Source organism: Aquarana catesbeiana, linkage group LG11 (assembly GCF_042186555.1).
Source record: "Aquarana catesbeiana isolate 2022-GZ linkage group LG11, ASM4218655v1, whole genome shotgun sequence".
Lineage (NCBI taxonomy): Eukaryota > Metazoa > Chordata > Amphibia > Anura > Ranidae > Aquarana > Aquarana catesbeiana.
Window position 1 is genome coordinate 261,169,349 of NC_133334.1, and position 19,024 is coordinate 261,188,372.

Genomic DNA, 19,024 nt, shown 5'->3' on the forward strand with positions numbered 1-19,024 from the left:
GAATGCAGCGGAACACAACGGAATGCACCTAAACACACCAAAAACGCACTGGAACACACATCTTATTATTTAAGGTTAAGAAAAAAGAGGGGGGAAAAATGCACTGGACTGCATCAAAAACACACCAAAATGCGCATGCAGAAAAGCATCTGGAACACATCCGGACTGCGTTTCTATAGTGTGGACTGCAGCATGTTCTACTTTTTTTTTTGGAACTGGAAAGCCCTGAAACTGACTGCACTGATGTGAACTATGCTATTGGAAACCATATAACCTACTTTCCATGCTTTTTTGATGCAGAAAAAAAAACGCACTGGACTGCATGTGGTGTGAAATGGCCCTAAAGGTGGAAAAAGTTCTGAAATAATATTAAAATAATTTATCTTTGTCTCATTTTTTTACATCACAGAAACCTGACATTTTACCATGGGTGTGTAGACTTTTCATATCCACTGTATTCATAGCATCCTCCCCAACACAAAACACTTTTATCTCAGTTGACGGAGAACTTGTCATAAGTTATCAGGCTGTTAACAGAAGAACGGAGCAGAAGAAAGCTATGGGACACAGTGATTTGAAGACAGATAGGAAAACACTACAGATATATGTGCCAAGCTCAAATTTCATGAATCGGGCTTACATCCACTTTAAGTAAGGGAAACAGGCAGCTGGTTTCCTATTGCACGTGTGCCAATCGCGCTGGGCCTTCCTCTTGGGAGGAGTTATGCAAATAACAAAATGCCTTGATGGGTGGATGTCAGTCACCTTGCAGACCACCCTATGTAATGTCCTCATTTTTTGCATGCTTTTTTTCCTTACCTTTTTGCACTTACTTGAAAATCGCCAACGCCATCCACTCTCAAAAAAAGCCAAGCTTCGCACTTTTTGTTCTGCCTCCGAGCGATGCGACATATTAGGAAGCTCTTGTCCACTGTAGATACCGCCATGAAGTACACAGAATCGATAAACTGTAACAAGAAAGAGATGGTGCGGCCACCACGACACTCATTGCCTTCACACAACAAATTTCAAAGGTATAATTTGCCCAAAAATAATAATTCAGATATGGGTATATATGGCTCATGTGCTGTATCGTCCCCTGGCTTTGCTGTGCCGGGATTCCTGGCTTTGTCCTAGAAGTCTCACTTTGCATTTTGTGTAATGTAACACAAACATTGGGGTCTATGTCTAAAAAGAATTGTTAGATGAATATACCACGCATTTACCCAGCCATGACAAATTCTAACCATATTCAGCTTATAAATTCCTATAATTGTCAGCTCCATCTAATGGCCATAATGTGGTTTTTGTTCTGACTGAGGTAGTACAGAAAAAACACTGCATTATGGCCACTAGATGGAGCTGACGATTAAAAGGAAATAAATAGACCCCAACAGGGACAGTAGAGTCCAAAAGGAGGTGTGAAAACAATGTTGGAGGGGGGCAAAGCCAGGAACCTAGGTGAAGAAATGTGGCTGCAAGAATCCCTGATATGTGCAGTTCATGAGGGGGGGGGGGGGGGAGTACCAACTGTGGTCACCAACCCAAAACTGAAATATTGGGCTTGTGGCCCCTTTAAGGGGATCTTGTCTAGATCATAGAAAACTTAGTTCATAAATGTAAATCAATAAAAGTTCATAGGCACAGGCAAATCCCAATGGGTGTTCACTCGTGATGCACATTTTCATGCAGGTGACAACGTGTAGAATCTCCACCACTGGCCGCTCACCTCATCACATGGAACCCTGAATAAACAGCCAGATCAAATTCGCTTTCCCATACAGGGTTGAGGAATGACTTTTCATTAGATCTAGATCACAGGCAACACTGGTACGTTCCACTGGTCCTGATTTCCTTATTGGGATTAGCAGAACTCCACCCAGGTAAGGTACATGAAATAAAGGAACAAATATAGTGCTCTCTGCCTCCAACTTGATTTATTGAGTAAAAAGAATATCACTTACAAGCAAGCAGGGGCGGACTGATAACTCATGGGGCCCCCGGGCAATAGGAGATTATGGGGCCCCCAGGCAATCAGAGATTATGGGGCCACACAGTATACACACACACAGTATACACACACACAGTATACAATCACACAGTATACACATACATGTACACACAGTATACACAGACAGATGTAAAAAAAACACAGATTTATACATACTGTCCCTGGTTTTACTGAGGCTGACAACCCTGATGGGGCCCCCTAGTGGCCAGAGGGCCCTCGGGCAGCGCCCGAGTGGCTCAATGGTCAGTCCGCCCCTGCAAGCAAGGCACTATTCCATAGTGCCTGGTATGCGAGCGTTCTGTGTACTAAACACAATGGCTGCCGCGGGTCTAGATGTCTAGATGCAGATGGAAGGTGACGTCTTGAGCGTTTCTCATTTTCCATGATTGTGAAATTAAACCTGACGGAAATGAGCAAGTGAAATTACCGTGTAGTTGAGTCCAATTCGGTGGGCGCCACTGCCCCGGTGGCAGGAGGAAACCATACTATATGCGCCACTGCCCAGCACAGTATAATTAATAATCGTGTGAGCTGACAACCTCGTATAGCCATTGAACAGACCATTCCATTAGGCCTCACACCGGAAGGACAGCACCTTCTCTCCAGCCGGTGACATTGGTTTTCTTCTACTTGTACTAGACTACAGAGTCAGTTTGAAGTTGCAGAACACTAGCTACCCTCCACCGGTTCTCCAGCACAGCACACTTGTCTTGCTCCATCCCGTGGGCATGGAAGATGATTTCATGGATCTCCCGTGATCGAGGCCCTGTCCCCTGGAAAGCTCTGTACCACAGCAGCTCTAAAATATGGACCCCCCACTGAGATGGGCACAACAAGGCAAACTTCATAATACCCTTCCGACTGGAACCTTCCCAAACAGGCCACCACCATCCCTGTCCTGAACTGGCTTCCTTCCATTCATCGATGTTTCACATGTATTTTTTTCATCGCTATTACTCATTTATACTTTGCTCCCCTTTTTGCATACACTGTGAAGACTCCAATGAACTCATCTTCATTAGGTGACCAGACTTTGCAGAAAAAGTGAACTTCTTTACTAGTTACAATCCATGAAATTAGTACATGAATAGTATTCAGCTCCACGTCAAAGATGTCTCTTATATTAGGGCACAGTCTGGGGAAGACATTTGGGTTCTGATGCCTACTTCTATATTTAATTACATGTCAGAGGTGGAAATGTACAAGGGATTAATCTCCAGGTGTTATTACATGTTGTTGCTAATCTTTTTAAAGGATTTTCCTTTGAGAATAGAGCACAGATGGCAGCAAAGATGTGGGTGTTTTTGAGGAGGATCAGTGGGAGGAAGCCCTGCAGGCTGTATAAATGTGCTCCCTTAATGTTTACCCAAAGGCTTTCTCAGTTGTACATTCTCCTTAGGGTTCACCTCACGCCAGCAAGATTATTTAAAATATGAAATGAAAATCCACTTTGCACTGCAAGTGCACTTGAAAGTGCACTTGGAAGTAAAGTCGCTGTAGATCCGAGGGGGACATGCAAGGAAAATTAAAAAAAGCATTTTAGCTTGCACATGATTGGATGATAAAATCAGCAGAGCTTCCACTCATTTCAGATCTACACCTTAGATTTAGAGCGACTGCACTTCCAAGTGCACTTGCAGTGCAAAGTGGATTTGCCTTTCGTAAATAACCCCCATATGTACTAGATGTTCCTAGGAACATGGATATTTGATCCATCTTTTATGGAAATTACATATATATTGGAATAAGGCTACTGATACCCTTTCTAGGATATTTGGAGTGGATCTTAGCATGGATCCCAAACGCTGCCTTTTAGGTCTTATAGATGATCTTCAGAGGTGGCCAAACAAGCTAAAGCCTGGGCTCTGTTTCAGGCCCGCATTTTGATTCTTTGACATTGGAAGTCAACCGAGCTTCCCGTGTGGATGGAGTAGGTAGCACAAATGAGTAAGATACTACGTCTGGAGAAGTTTACCTTCCAACACAGAGGGCGCCCGGGCAAATACCAAGCAGCATGGTCACCCTGGCTGGATATGCCAGGGCTATCCCCGGTCGATTTAATTCCGGATAGAATTTTGTGATCAACCAGGTTCTTTATGTGCTTTATCAAAGACTGTATGTGTGGAGTCGGTATTAAAATAGTACATTGTATTGTTGCCTATGTCGACTTAGAACTTTTGTGTTCCACAGACGTGGAAATTCAAATGTGCCTTATGGATATATTCGCTGTAATCTCTATGGATGGAACAAATGTTTGTATTTTACTTTTTGTTCTTAATAAAAACTTCTTTTTGAGATAAAAAAAAAGTCTCCTATACAATCCCCAGTCACTATAAATTACTTCTTAGTAAACAATTATATTGAAATACTGGTGGAATCAACTTTATGATTATGACAGTAACTTTCCCAGTTATAACATTAACTCCCACTGAAGTATTGAGATATATTACCATGAATTGCAGTAGTGGTATTGGATGTAACAATGGTATCAGCTGTCACCATGATATTGGCTGTGGAAATGGTATTGGCTGTCACCATGGTGTTGGCTGTCACCGTGGTATTGGCTGTCACTATGGTATTGGCTGTCACCATGGTATTGGCTGCCACCATAGCATTGGCTGCCACCGTGGTATTGGCTGTCACTATGGTATTGGCTGCCACCATGGTGTTGGCTGTCACCATGGTGTTGGCTGTCACCGTGGTGTTGGCTGTCACCGTGGTGTTGGCTGTCACCATGGTGTTGGCTGTCACCATGGTATTGGCTGCCACCATGGTATTGGCTGCCACCATGGTATTGGCTGTCACTATGGTATTGGCTGTCACCATGGTGTTGGCTGTCACCGTGGTATTGGCTGTCACCATGGTATTGGCTGTCACCATGGTATTGGCTGCCACCATGGTATTAGCTGCCACCGTGGTATTGGCTGTCACTATGTTATTGGCTGCCACCGTGGTGTTGGCTGTCACCATGGTACATGTTCCTTCAGCTCAAACACTCCCCTTGCATTTGGCAAACAGTCCTCCACCTTTCTCAAGGGAGCTACACCCCTGGGAACACTCCTCTATATACCCTCACAAGGGAAGTGATCTTGCCTCTCGTTGACGTGCCACTGCATGCATTTATCCCCACTGTTACGGGGCATTAACATACACATAAATACAGTAACTACAGTAGCACCTGCCAGCCACCACCCCAGCCCTAGTACACCCATACAGGGAATAGCAGCTTCCACCTGAGGCTTCTCTCACACAGGTAATATACATTGTGATAGATTCCTTTAATCACTTAAGTACTGGCCTGCAACATCCCTTCACTACCAGATCATTTCTCAGTTTTCAGCGCTATGATAGTTTGACTGACAATTACTCCATGCATTTTTTTAAACAGATAGAGCTTTCTTTTGGTTATATTTAATAGCTGTTTTTTTATTATTATTATTTTTACAAATAAAAAAGGAAAAAAGTCCAAAAGTTAAAAAAAAAAAATATTTCCCTTAATTTCTGGTAAAATAAAATTGCCAGAATATTATGAAAATCCCCCAAGTGATCTTTCATCAGCATTGTATATAGGGATTAAGATTGTAAATAGTACTCAGTCCCCTGCATGGGTACCCAGCTGTCTAATGATTGGCCTCCCGAAGGCTATTTATCCACTACCGTTCATAAACAGCACTGGGTAAATAAAGGACCACCGATCTGCCGTTGAAAAACATACTGTGGTATGTAGGGGCTAAAGCATATCTAAAGCCCAAACTTTTTTTATCATACTAGATCTTGCAGCAATGGGTTAAGACTAGGGTTGCACCGATACTAGTATCGGTATCGGTGCCGATACCGAGTATTTGCACAAGTATCGGTACGCGTGCAAGTGCACCGATACCTGAAACCGATACTTTCAGGGGCTCGGCTCTTTGAGCTGTCAGTGGGTCTCCCCTGTGTTAAAGAAGTCTGGTAATTGGAGCCGTCAAAAAAAAAAAAAAAAAAGCAGCCGGCAATGTTTATTAACAACATTGCTCAGCCCTGAACATTGTTTATTTTTGTATATTTCTGTTTCTTCATCTGCAGATCAAAGGGATGAACAAATGTTCCTCTGTTTAACCCCTTAATAACCCTTAATTTACTGTAATCAGCCTTAATTAACTCCCTATTCACCTCCATTTAATTATTATTTTCCTGCTTTTTTTCTTTTGTTCAAGTCAGTTTTATAAACGATAACCAATTAAAATTTTTTTTTTTTTTGCTTGCTTTGTTAGTGAGTATTTTCACACATACATATTTACATGTATTTTCAATGCTTTGTACCATTGCTGACAGCTGAAGTTAAAACAAAACAGTTGCGGTAGGTATTGGTAATTGGTATCGGGGAGTAAAAAAAAAGTATCGGTACTTGTACTCATTGTAAAAAAAATGGTATCGGTGCATCCCTAGTTAAAACCCCTACTGAAAGTTTTTGTTTTCTGTTTCTGTTCTGGTGACAACTTAACCACTTCAATACCAGGCACTTAGACACCTTCCCACCCAGACCAATTTTCAGCTTTCAGCGCTGTCGCAATTTGAATGACGATTACGCGGTCATGCTACACTGTACCCAAACAAATTTTTTATCATTTTGTTCCCACAAATAGAGCTTTCTTTTGGTGGTATTTGATCACCTCTGCGGTTTTTAATTTTTGCGCAACAAATAAAAAAAGACCGAAATTAAAAAAAAAAAACAGGTTTTTCTTTGTTTCTGTTAAAATTTTTTGTAAATAAGTACGTTTTCTTCTTCAATGACGGGCACTGATATGGCTGCACTGACAGGCACTGATACGGCGGCACTGATGGGCACCGATGAGGTGGCACCAATGAGGTGGCACTGATGATGGGCACTGATAGGTGGGACTGATGGGCACTGTTAGGTGGCACTGGTATGCGGCACTGATGGGCACTCATAGGTGGCACCGATGGGCACTCATAGGCGGCACTGATGGGCACTCGTAGGTGGCATTGATTGGTACATATGGGTGGCACTGATGGGTACTTATGGGTGGCACTGATAGGTGCCACTGATGGGCACTGATAGGTGGGCACAGATGGGCACTGACATGTGGCACCGATGGGCAATGACAGGTGACACTGATGACACTGATTGGTGGCACTGATAAAATTTATTGGTGGCATTGCTGGGCATAACTAAAACATAATGGTGCCAATCAGTGCCCATTTGTGGGCACTGATTGGCACAGATTGGGCACATTGGGCACATGTGGATGGCCATGGGGTACATACCTGGCCATCCACATGTTGCCCCTTCCCTGGTGGTCCTAGTGGCGATCCCTGGTGGTCCAGTGTGGTGATCTGAGGGGGGGCTGCGCTGATAAACAATCAGCACAGACCCCCCCCCTGTCAGGAGAGCCGCCAATCGGCTTTAATCTACTCTTGTCTGTCAGACGCGAGTGAGGAAAAGCCGATCAACGGCTCTTCCTATTGACAGCGTGATCAGCCGTGATTGGACAAGGCTGATCACGTGGTAAAGAGCCTCCGCCGGAGGCTCTTTACCAAGATCGGTGTAGCGGTGTGTCAGGCTGATACACCACTCCACTGATCGCCGTGATGCGCGCCCCCGAGGGCGCGAGGCGGCATGTTATCCTGCTGGACGTAATATGACGCCCAGTCAGGATAACGGAACCACTTCCCGGACGTCAATCCGCTATAGGGCGGGCGGGAAGTGGTTAAGAAAAAAAGAGGCTTCCATCATTACAAATGTAGAGTGTGGTGGTCCCATCCCTTGTGTTAGAGACCAAAAAAGAGAGAATGCCCCCCTTAGTGGGACTTTAATAGACCACCAACTCTTATGATAAAAAAAATGATTTTATTATGGTATACTATAAAAAGACGTGAAAACGTCTGTAACATACAAAATTACAAAAATTACATTCCATACAGAATCAGGACAAGAGGTATACAAATGATAATATTTAGATGTACTCTCCTAGGGGTGATAAACCCCGATGTCCAACGCGTTTCCAGTATTCTGATACCTTCATCAGGGTTTGAGAGTTGCAAATAATTTACAAATGTATAGGTTCCAGTGACATGACTCTGTGTTCAGGTAGCACTTAGCAAGAAGAGTAGTGGACCCGCGCAGTGGAAATAGAGATGTGTTAGTGAAATCTATGGAACTGCTGCCGCCCAACATGCAGTCACCATAAATGGGGACAGCTGAATTGATTAGTGTAGAAGAAGGGTATGGCGCTGTTCCTTTAACTAAATAAATAAATAATAATCCCTACCTGCGTATTTGAATATCTCTAGTTCAAAACAAGGCATATAAGTATAAATTCCTAGGTATAGCAAGACGTGCAGGTGTCAGATGGTGGTGTCCTTAAAAAATTGCACACTATTAAACGAGCTATAAAAATATATATAAAAAAATTGATAAGCAAGCTATAAATATATAAATAATACTGATAGTGTCAAATCCCATATATTGTCTTGCTGATATATATTCAAAATTACATTTATTGTGGAAAGGGGGGAGGGGAGGGGGAAGGGGGTGGGGGTGGGGGGAAGGAGGGGGGGGGGGAGAAGAGGGGGAAAGGAGAGTGAGGGAGATCAACCACTGGTGAAATACTGAAAAGTATCCTAAAATCACTTCTAATAAAGTGCAAACGTGCTGGCAAAGTTCAAAAAAAGTCCTTATTGTGTAATAAGCTTGTTGTCAAATTCGTTTAAACCCTTATTAGTGTAATATCTTGATATATCTTGTGCAGTATCTTGGTACATGTGATGTTGTGATTATGATCCTTCAATAGTTTTGAATATCCTTGTTCTGAAAGTGCAGCCACTCACCGGATCGCTACACCCCTGCAGGGATATCAGGCAGTTACAGTTTTGCGCCACTGTACGGCAATCACTGGCAGACTCCAGATCGTGATGTATCATATAAAAAGAGAGAAGGAGTGCCCATAGCGTAAAATCGTTTTTAAAAGGATTTATTAAACAAGTAGAAAGGTACTCACAATCTCACAGTATGATTCAAGCGAAATAGTAAAACGTCACGGTATCGTGATACAGATTAGGCCACGCCCTACGCGTTTCGTCGTTATGACGTCTACGGGAGCATAACGACGAAACGCGTAGGGCGTGGCCTAATCTGTGCTTCCCAACACTACTTACTTACCAGCGCTGAAGGTTAACCGTGACGTTTTACTATTTCGCTTGAATCATACTGTGAGATTGTGAGTACCTTTCTACTTGTTTAATAAATCCTTTTAAAAACGATTTTACGCTATGGGCACTCCTTCTCTCTTTTTATATGATACATCACGATCCGGAGTCTGCCAGTGATTGCCGTACAGTGGCGCAAAACTGTAACTGCCTGATACCCCTGCAGGGGTGTAGCGATCCGGTGAGTGGCTGCACTTTCAGAACAAGGATATTCAAAACTATTGAAGGATCATAATCACAACATCACATGTACCAAGATACTGCACAAGATATATCAAGATATTACACTAATAAGGGTTTAAACGAATTTGACAACAAGCTTATTACACAATAAGGACTTTTTTTGAACTTTGCCAGCACGTTTGCACTTTATTAGAAGTGATTTTAGGATACTTTTCAGTATTTCACCAGTGGTTGATCTCCCTCACTCTCCTTTCCCCCTCTTCTCCCCCCCCCCCCTCCTTCCCCCCACCCCCACCCCCTTCCCCCTCCCCTCCCCCCTTTCCACAATAAATGTAATTTTGAATATATATCAGCAAGACAATATATGGGATTTGACACTATCAGTATTATTTATATATTTATAGCTTGCTTATTAATTTTTTAATATATATTTTTATAGCTCGTTTAATAGTGTGCAATTTTTTAAGGACACCACCATCTGACACCTGCACGTCTTGCTATACCTAGGAATTTATACTTATATGCCTTGTTTTGAACTAGAGATATTCAAATACGCAGGTAGGGATTATTATTTATTTATTTAGTTAAAGGAACAGCGCCATACCCTTCTTCTACACTAATCAGGTAGCACTTAGGACCCCAAGGTCAAATGAAATGTTTCATGGACGCCAGACCCAGGTACTGGAGAAACTAGATGTGTATTATTTCCAATGTCAGAATGTGTTGAACAAGTCTAATTGGGACCAACAATTGTTAGAGCCTGTGTAGTAGAGGCTGCCTAACAGGTGGATCAGTATCCAAGACGGTCCCGCACTGGCTATCTCCTCTGGATGTCCAGGTCCAGTATGGGGTGCCTTCCAAGTATCAGTGCTCACGATCACTTTCATCCGTGGGCTACTATGCATCGCATAGTAGCCTGCGATGTCACAGCTGTCCCCTCTGGTACGGAGCGTCCATCTTCTTCCGGGTATCGTGGCTCCGACGCTGTGGTTGGCTGGAGCCGCGATGACGTCACTCGACGTCACATGACGGGCATGCACAGGGAGCCGCCACTAACGGCATGTCGCCGTCAGCAGCGGCGCGCACGGTGCGACTGCGCGCCACTGTCTACGGCGCGTGCGCCGTAGACAGCGGTGCCTATCTTTTTGCAAATATCTCCCTAACCGTGTAGGTTTAGGAGATATTTCTTGGACCTACAGGTAAGCCTTTATCCAGGCTTACCTGTAGGTCAAAGTGGTCTGTAATGCCGCGTACACACGGTCGGACTTTTCGGCTACAAAATCCGACAGCCCGTCCGACAGACTTTCGACGGACTTTTGGCAGACTTTTGGCGGACTTGCGGCGGACTTTCTAACGAACGGACTTGCCTACATACGATCACACAAAAGTCTGACGGATTCGTACGTGATGATGTACACCGGACTAAAATAAGGAAGTTGATAGCCAGTAGCCAATAGCTGCCCTAGCGTGGGTTTTTGTCCATCGGACTAGCATAGAGACAAGCAGATTTCTGGATTCGGCGTAGTTCCGACGTAAAGATTTGAAGCATGTTTCAAATCTAAAGTCCGTCAGATTTACGGCTGAAAAAATCCGCTGAAAGTCTGGGGAAGCCCACACACGATCGGATTGTCCGCCGTATTTTGTCCGTCGGACTTTTGTAGACGAAAAGTCCGACCGTGTGTACGCGGCATAAGGGTTTACAACCACTTTAATTCATCTCTTCACTTTCCAAAAAATGATGACAACATTTTAAAACTTCAAACAAATCACCATGCCCCTTATTAAATACTTTAGACTGTCTGCTTTCCAAAAGGGTCAGTTGGGGGTATTTGTACTGTCTTGACATTTTAGAGCCTCAAGAAATGAGACATGGCATTCAGTACATCAGAACTGATCAATTGTCAAATACATATATCATACTTTGTAGACTCTATACCTTTCACACAGACTAAATAATGTACACTGATTTGGGTGATTTTTTATACACGAAATACATTTTGACCTTCATTTATGAAGAAAGATTGTTTATTTGCAATTTATAATAGAGACCAAGAAAATATTTTTTTTTTCAAAATATGTGGTCTTTTTTATTTATATAGCAGAAAAAAAACTGTTGTGATCAAAGAGGAACTGCGGTCTGCTCACATAATTTGTAATAAAACACCTTTGCCATTCTGAAGCTTCCCTCCAACCACTTTGCATAATATTTTACATATACCGGGATTCTGTACTTGCCAAATATGCTGCAGGAATCTCCCTCCACTGAGTCTGCATCCATTTTAACTGTGGGCAGCTGAAGCTTCCACTTCCTGGATTTGCACAGACACACAGAGGCCCACCTCCAGCTCTGCCGCTCTCATTGGCCTTCTTATGACTCATCCCCTTCCCTTCATGGCAAACTCTCACAAGCGCGAGAGAGGGAGAGCTCTGCATGATGTCATAAGCCTAGGCTTTTTACCAGACAAGAGACAGGAAATGGGCTGTATAAGGTATTTACTGGCAGAAAAAAAAAACTATTCAAAGTTAAAACAAGGGCAGATGATTTAATAGATGGAAAGATTTAAAAAATGACTGAAGTTCTGCTTTAAATACCATCCAAAATAAAGCCCTATCTGTCAAAAGGAAATTATAAATTTTTTTAAAATTTGGGTACTGTGTTGCATGACTGAGTAATTGGCATTCAAAGTGTGAAATCTGAAAAATGGCCTGGATTGGAAGGGGGGTGAAACAGCCTGGACTTGAAGGAGTTAAATGCTCTTTTCTGATAACTCTGGCTGAAACTTGAGAGTGCAAAATCTGGTGCAGTTCTGCATAGAAACCAATCAGCTTCTAACTTTAGTTTGTTCAATTAAGCTTTGAGGATAAAACCTGGAAGCTGATTGGTTTCTATGCAGAACTGCACCAAAGTTTACACTCTCCAGTTTTAGTAAATCAACTCTAATGGCTTTCCTAAAACTTGTATCTGGGAACACTGACTGAGGGAACATAAAAAAAAAAAAATGGAGAGGGACTAAGCTTACTAGCACTAAACAGGAGGAGAGGACAGAGGGAGAAACCAATTGCACTCTATGTTAATGATAGACATTTTCAGAATGGAAAAATTTATTTAGTTTCGGATAGATTCGTTATGTTACTAATTTTATTCACTTCCGGTGAATTACGTCCCTGACGTGTTTCGTCACTTCCGGACGTCGTCTGAGGGCGCCCTCAGACGACGTCCGGAAGTGACGAAACGCGTCAGAGACGTAATTCACCGGAAGTGACGCGTGCGTTCCACGCACCCGAGAGGAACAAGGAAGTAGGCTGGTTTTACTATCCAGTAAACGCTCCAGACGACCTCCCGGGAGACGGGATAAGCAGGCACAGTGCACTTTGAACAAATGCTCGTTTTTATTGCATATCTGGTACGCATGTTAGCTAAAGGGGGAATATTTTGAAAGTTTAAATAAAAATTGTTTTAGCAATATTACACTATATGGCTATTTCATTCCTCCCATATGTAATGCGGTATCATCTGAGAATATGACTGACATCTGGTGGTTGGATGAAGGAGAAAGGAAGCGTTTAATATAAAGGCTTATGTATGCTGATCTTTTGGTGAGTGCAATTTCATTGGGGAGATGTCCCCTGCACGTGGTGATTATCCTTGGTGAAAGAGGCTCTCCACTACAATAGACCACGGCTACTTGGACTTTCCTGGATCTCCTTAATCATTAATGTTTTAATGTTTTTCCTTATGTGTTTGGACCACCTCAACACATAGCGCTGCTGCAATAAGTGATTAGAGACGTTTTTAGGGCATCGGGTGTTATTATGATTCTGCTCTTTATGATTTTACTGATTTTAAGGAGAACCCCACGCCACAATTCTTAAAAAAACATCATGCCCCCCCCCAAATCCATTCCAGACCCTTATCCAAGCATGCAGCCCAGCCGGCCAGGAAATGGGGGGGGGGGACAAGCCAGGTCACATGCCCTTAAGATGGGGGGGTGCTTTTGGGCAAGGGGGGCTCTGCCCAAAGGGCCTGGTATGGATTGGGGGGTAAGCCCACTCTGTTTTTTTTCTGAATTTTCTATTACCGGCATTCTTTTGTATACATTTTGATGAATCTTCGGTTGTTAAGGGCGCGGCAGCCAGCTTCCTGGCCCACTCCTTAACAACCAGCTATTCTTCACACAGTAATCGAATCGGCCGATCATTTTTCAAGCGATCCGAATTAGAATCGTTCCAAAAATTTGGAATTTGTTAGAAAATGAATTAACTAATCTAAATTAAACAAATTTAGTTTAAATCTTTTTAATTTAGATTAGTTTATTTGTTTTCTAACAAATTTTTGGAACGATTTGGATTGCTCGAAAAATCATCAGCCGATTCAATTTCTGTGTGAAGAATAGCTGGGGGAATAAACGAATAAATGAATCAAAATTAAACTAATTTAAACTAAATTCGTTACCATTTCATTCAGAGATTCGGATACATCTGATTCTCCGAATAACCGAAAATTTGTCCGAATTTACATTCAGACCGATACTAATTGCACATGACTAGTTAATGAGAGGAGAGCCAACCAGCCCTGACCCTTTCTATCGGGACAGACTGACTCTGGCATTGTTGAGAATTGCTCAGCCAATCCTTCTCTTAAGAAACATTTAAAAAATGAAGGAATTTTTCTGAATATCTCCTCTTCTATGAGTAATTACTGCCTGTGCTGCCCCAGCTCCCCTACACCTCCTTAGATAACATTTTATGTAGCACTTGGGGGAGGAGAAAAGGGGAATACCATAGAGTAGCGGAAGGCAAGCTCAGCTCTCCAGATGTGGTGAAACTACAGATCCCATGAGATATTGCAAGACTCTGACAGCCACATACATGACTTCCTAATGCAGAGGTATTATGGAATTTGTAGTTTCACCCCAGAGGGAGTGCTGAGGTTGCCTGTTCATGCCACAGAGTAACACTTGAGTGGCAACTTGGAGTCTGCTGGGGCTACCGGCATCAAAGATGGCGCCACCCAGCTGGCATCTCAGGGCTTTTTGATGTCCTCCACACAAGTGCAATTTTTACAGGTAAATATCATGTATAAAATACATTGAATGTTCATATAATATTATGGGAAAATTGTTGTTGACGTGAACGGTCTGGCGACAGGTCCACTTTAAATAAAAACTTACGTGCGTTTTCTCAGCGTTTGGAACTATCTTTCTCTGATCGTCTTCGGTCAGCGGCGCAGGCTTTTCCCCAGGTGGCCTCCTCAATCCAAGGGACTTAATGACAGAGCCCAACTGGACCAGCAGCCAGAAAATATGTTTCTTCAGATGATACCATCTCCCTGGAACCGGATACATCCCATTATTATTAGTGGAATCCTTATTTCCGCTCAAAAGCCATTTAGCCATAAAGGCAGCGAGGGCGGTCACACCCACCGCGATGAACATGGACATCTTCCCGTGTAAGGCTCCGAGGGAGTCGTCTCTGGTCAGTCCTTGCTGGGTGTAAGCTCTTGCTCTTCTGCAAAATGTATTATATACTGGGCAGAAGGCAGAGATTGGCTCTGATGTCCTGCCAATAAGAAGGAGCCAATGTTTCACAACAACTTGGACACGATTCCAGGCGTTGTATCAACGATTATTCTCAAAAACTTCCAAAGAAATGCGTCGCTTCCTTGACATTTCATTGGAGTCTTCAGTGAAAGGAGACAGATGATTAGTTTGAGGAATAAATAGGAATCGCTTCACGTTGACCAACGGGTGATGACTGATATGCCTCCTTCCATCTCTGCAAAAAGGAAACCGAATCATTCTAGAATAGCCATAGAGGAAGTCTGCGGATGTTAAATATTTCACTGAAACAATGTAGATATATTTACAGAAAATAATGAGCCATATACATCAGTTCCTGCCGTCAAAGGAGCTTACACTTACACTATATTGTCAAAGGTATTGGGACACCCCTCCAAATCATTGGATTTAGGTTTTCCAATCACCTCCATGGCCCACAGGTGTAATGAAGCAAGCACCTGGGCATTCTACAAACATTTGTGAAAGAATGGGTCGCTCTCAGGAGCTTTGTGAATTCAAGCGTGGTACCGTGATAGGTTGCCACCTGTGCAATAAGTCCAACCAGGGCAGCCATCAGAAATTTTTGGGCCCCTTACACAGCTTTATACCTGTCCCCGCCCAAGCCTGACCACCCACATTGCCCAGGGCTTGCCTATGGACCATCCTACCGAATCTGCACCGGCCTCCTCACCTGTTTCGCACTCAGCCCCTTAATCCTGTATATATGTCAGCCCTCCTTACACCTGTATATATATCAGCGCCCCCCCACACACACCTGTATATATGTCAGCCCCCCCCCCACACACACACATGCACCTGTATATATGTCAGCCCCCCCCACACACACACACACCTGTATATATGGCAGCCCCCCCCCCACACACAATGCACCTGTATATATGTCAGCCCCCCCCCCACACACACACACACCTGTATATATGTCAGCCACCCCCCCACACACACACATGCACCTGTATATATGTCAGCCCCCCCCCACACACACACACACACCTGTATATATGTCAGCCACCCCCCCACACACACACACATGCACCTGTATATATGTCAGCCCCCCACACACACACACACACACACCTGTATATATGGCAGCCCTACGTATACAAATCTGTATACACGCAAGCCTCTGGCCCCTCCCTGTACACAAACAGCCCCCCCCTCCCTTTCCTTCACAGCCCCTACTTGTAACTTCCTACCTGGTCCCAGCTCATTTTTACAAAGCTGACATGTTGCTGAGAAGCATAGTACAGGCAGATCACTGTCACACGAGGGGTGCACATGCACATAGTAGCCAGAAGTGGCCGTAAAGAGCTCGATGTCTAAAATCAATAACACGAGAACTGCAGAAACTGTGAGATTGTTTCTATACTGCACAGCACGGATCCCCTTCACTCTTCCTGCCTTCTTCTGGCCCGGGCAGGCCCCTCGGGCCCCAGGGCCCCTTACAGTTGTAAAGGCTGTACCCCCCTGATGGCGGCCCTGAGTGCAACCGTGAAATTTCCTTGCTACTAAATATTCCACGGTCAACTGTTATCGATATTATAACAAAGTGGAAGCAACTGGGAACAACAGCAACTCAGCCACGAAGTGGTAGGCCATGTAAAAATGATAGAGTGGGGTCAGCGCATGCTGAAGCGCACAGTCAACTGAAGCCACCAACTGTCTGCAGAATCAATAGCTACGGACCTCCAAACTTGGTGTGGCCTTCAGATTAGCACAACAACAGTGCATAGAGAGCTTCATGGAATGGGCTTCCATGGCCGAGCAGCTGCATCCAAGCCTTACATCCCCAAGTGCAATGCAAAGAGTTGGATGCAGTGGTGTAAAGTACGTCGCCGCTGGACTCTGGAGCAATGGAGACGTGTTCTCTGAAGTGAGGAATTACACTTCTCTGTCTGACACTCCGATGGACGTGTCTGGGTTTGGCCATTGCCAATAGCACAGTACTTGCCTGACTGCATTGTGTCAAGTGTACAGTTTGGTGGAGAGTGGATTAGGGTGTGGGGTTGTTTTTTTAGGGATTGGGCTTGGCCCCTTAGTTCCAGTGAAGGGAACTCTTAAGGCGTCAGCATACCAAGACATTTTGGACAATTTTATGCTCCCAACTTTGTGGGAACAGTTTGGGGATGGCCCCTTCCTGTTCCAACATGACTGCGCACCAGTGCACAAAGCAAGGTCCATAAAGACATGGATGAGTGAGTTTAGGGTGGAGGAACTTGACTGGCCTACACAGAGTCCTGACCTCAACCCGATAGAACACCTTTGGGATGAATTAGAGCGGAGACTGCAAGCCAGGCCTTCTCATCCAACATCAGTGCCTGACCTCACAAATGAGCTTCCGGAACAGCCTTCCTTGTGGACGGCCTTCCCAGAAGAGATGAAACTGTTATAGCTGCAATGGGTGGGGGATATATTGAATTGAACTCTACAAGCTAAGACTGGGATGCCATTAAAGTTCGTGTGTGTGTAAAGGCAGGCGTCCCTATACTTTTGACAATATAATGAATGATTATATAACATTTATTGGACGAATGTCAAAAGCATTCATGCAAACTGGACAAAATATCCCTGTATTTTTTGTAACAGTTTCATCTCTATATGGTCAGCTCTATCCAGTGGCCATAATACAGTATATTTTCTTACTCAGGTATTCCAGAAAATGCATTGTTGCCACTTGAAGGAACTGATGATTTAGGAATTAATCTATTACAGACGATATGAGAACATTTTGTCTACCTTGCATGAATGCTTCTGACATTCGTCCAATGAATGTTTGATAAATAGATCCCTTAGAATCGGGCTAGCGACTGATCCAGTCACATCAGTCTCTACATCAGAGGAGCTTACACTCTAACAACCCCAGTCATACACTATTATTATAATTAATATCTGTATATGCTGTATACATTTGTGCTCAAAAGTTTGCATCCCCTTGGAGAATTGGTAATATACAGTAAGTACCATTTTTAACCACTTGCCTACAGGGCATTTACACCCCCTTCCTGCCCAGGCCATTTTTCAGCTTTCAGCGCTGTCGCACTTTGAATGACAATTGCGCGGTCATGCTACACTAGTACCCAGATGACATTTGTATCATTTTCTTCACACAAATAGAGCTTTCTTTTGGTGGTATTTAAAGCGGCGTTCCACCCAAAAATGGAACTTCCGCTTTAAGCACTCCTTGCCCCCTTACATGCCACATTTGGCATGTAATTTTTTTTGGGGGGGGGAGTGGGGGCTTCGTTAGGAGGGGGACTTCCTGTCCCACTTCCTCCTTCCACCCAGGGACCACCAAAGCGACTCCTCCTTTCGCCTTAGGCGGCCCCTCCCTCTAGGCGATCTCCTGGGACACGTGACAGGTCCCAGGAGATCGCCTGTCCACTCCGGGAGCGCAGCGTGACTCGCGCATGCGCCGTGCGTGCCACGGACGGGTGCCCAGAGTGGCAATGGAGGCACCGGCGGAGAGGAGGGGGAGAGGAGCGACGCTCTGTTCGGCCGCATCGCTGGACCGTGGAACAGGTAAGTGTCTGTTTATTAAAAGCCAGCAACTACACTTTTTTTGTAGCTGCTGACTTTTAATAAACATAAAAAGCCTGGAACTCTGCTTTAATCACTGCTGGGTTTTTTATTTTTTACTAAAAAAAAAAAGAAAAAAGACCAAAAAAGTAGATTTTTTTTTATTTACTTAGTTTTTGTCTGTAAATTTTGTAATTAAGTAATTTTTTCTCCTTCACTGATGTGCGCTGATGAGGTGGAACTGGTGGGCATTGATGAGGTGGCACTTATGGGCACTGATTAGGTGGCACTGATGAGGAGGCACTAATATGTTGCACTTATGGGCACTGATAGGTGGCACTGTTAGGTGGCACTGATGGGCACTAATAGGTGGCACTGGTGGGCACTGATAGGCGGCACTAGTGGGCACTGATAGGCTGCGCGGATAGGCGTTACTGATGGGCGTCGATGGGTGGCACTGATGGGCATTGATGGACAGCAGTGATGGGCATTGATGGGCAGCACTGATAGGTGGGACTGATAGCCAGCA

The 19,024-nt window shown here is 44.0% G+C and overlaps 1 protein-coding gene across 7 annotated transcripts in view; it reads right to left on the minus strand.

Moving 5' to 3' along the window:
- LOC141112725 (uncharacterized) overlaps nt 1-19,024 on the minus strand; it is a 62,437-nt gene that overhangs the window by 30,148 nt on the left and 13,265 nt on the right. For all 7 annotated transcript variants that reach the window (XM_073605753.1, XM_073605747.1, XM_073605748.1 and 4 more), the window contains 2 exons: nt 14,575-15,178; nt 834-968 (listed from right to left, as the gene is read on the minus strand). In XM_073605753.1, the coding sequence (XP_073461854.1) occupies nt 834-968; nt 14,575-14,844 (405 nt within the window). In that variant the 5' untranslated portion in view covers nt 14,845-15,178. The remainder of the gene's footprint in view (nt 1-833; nt 969-14,574; nt 15,179-19,024) is intronic.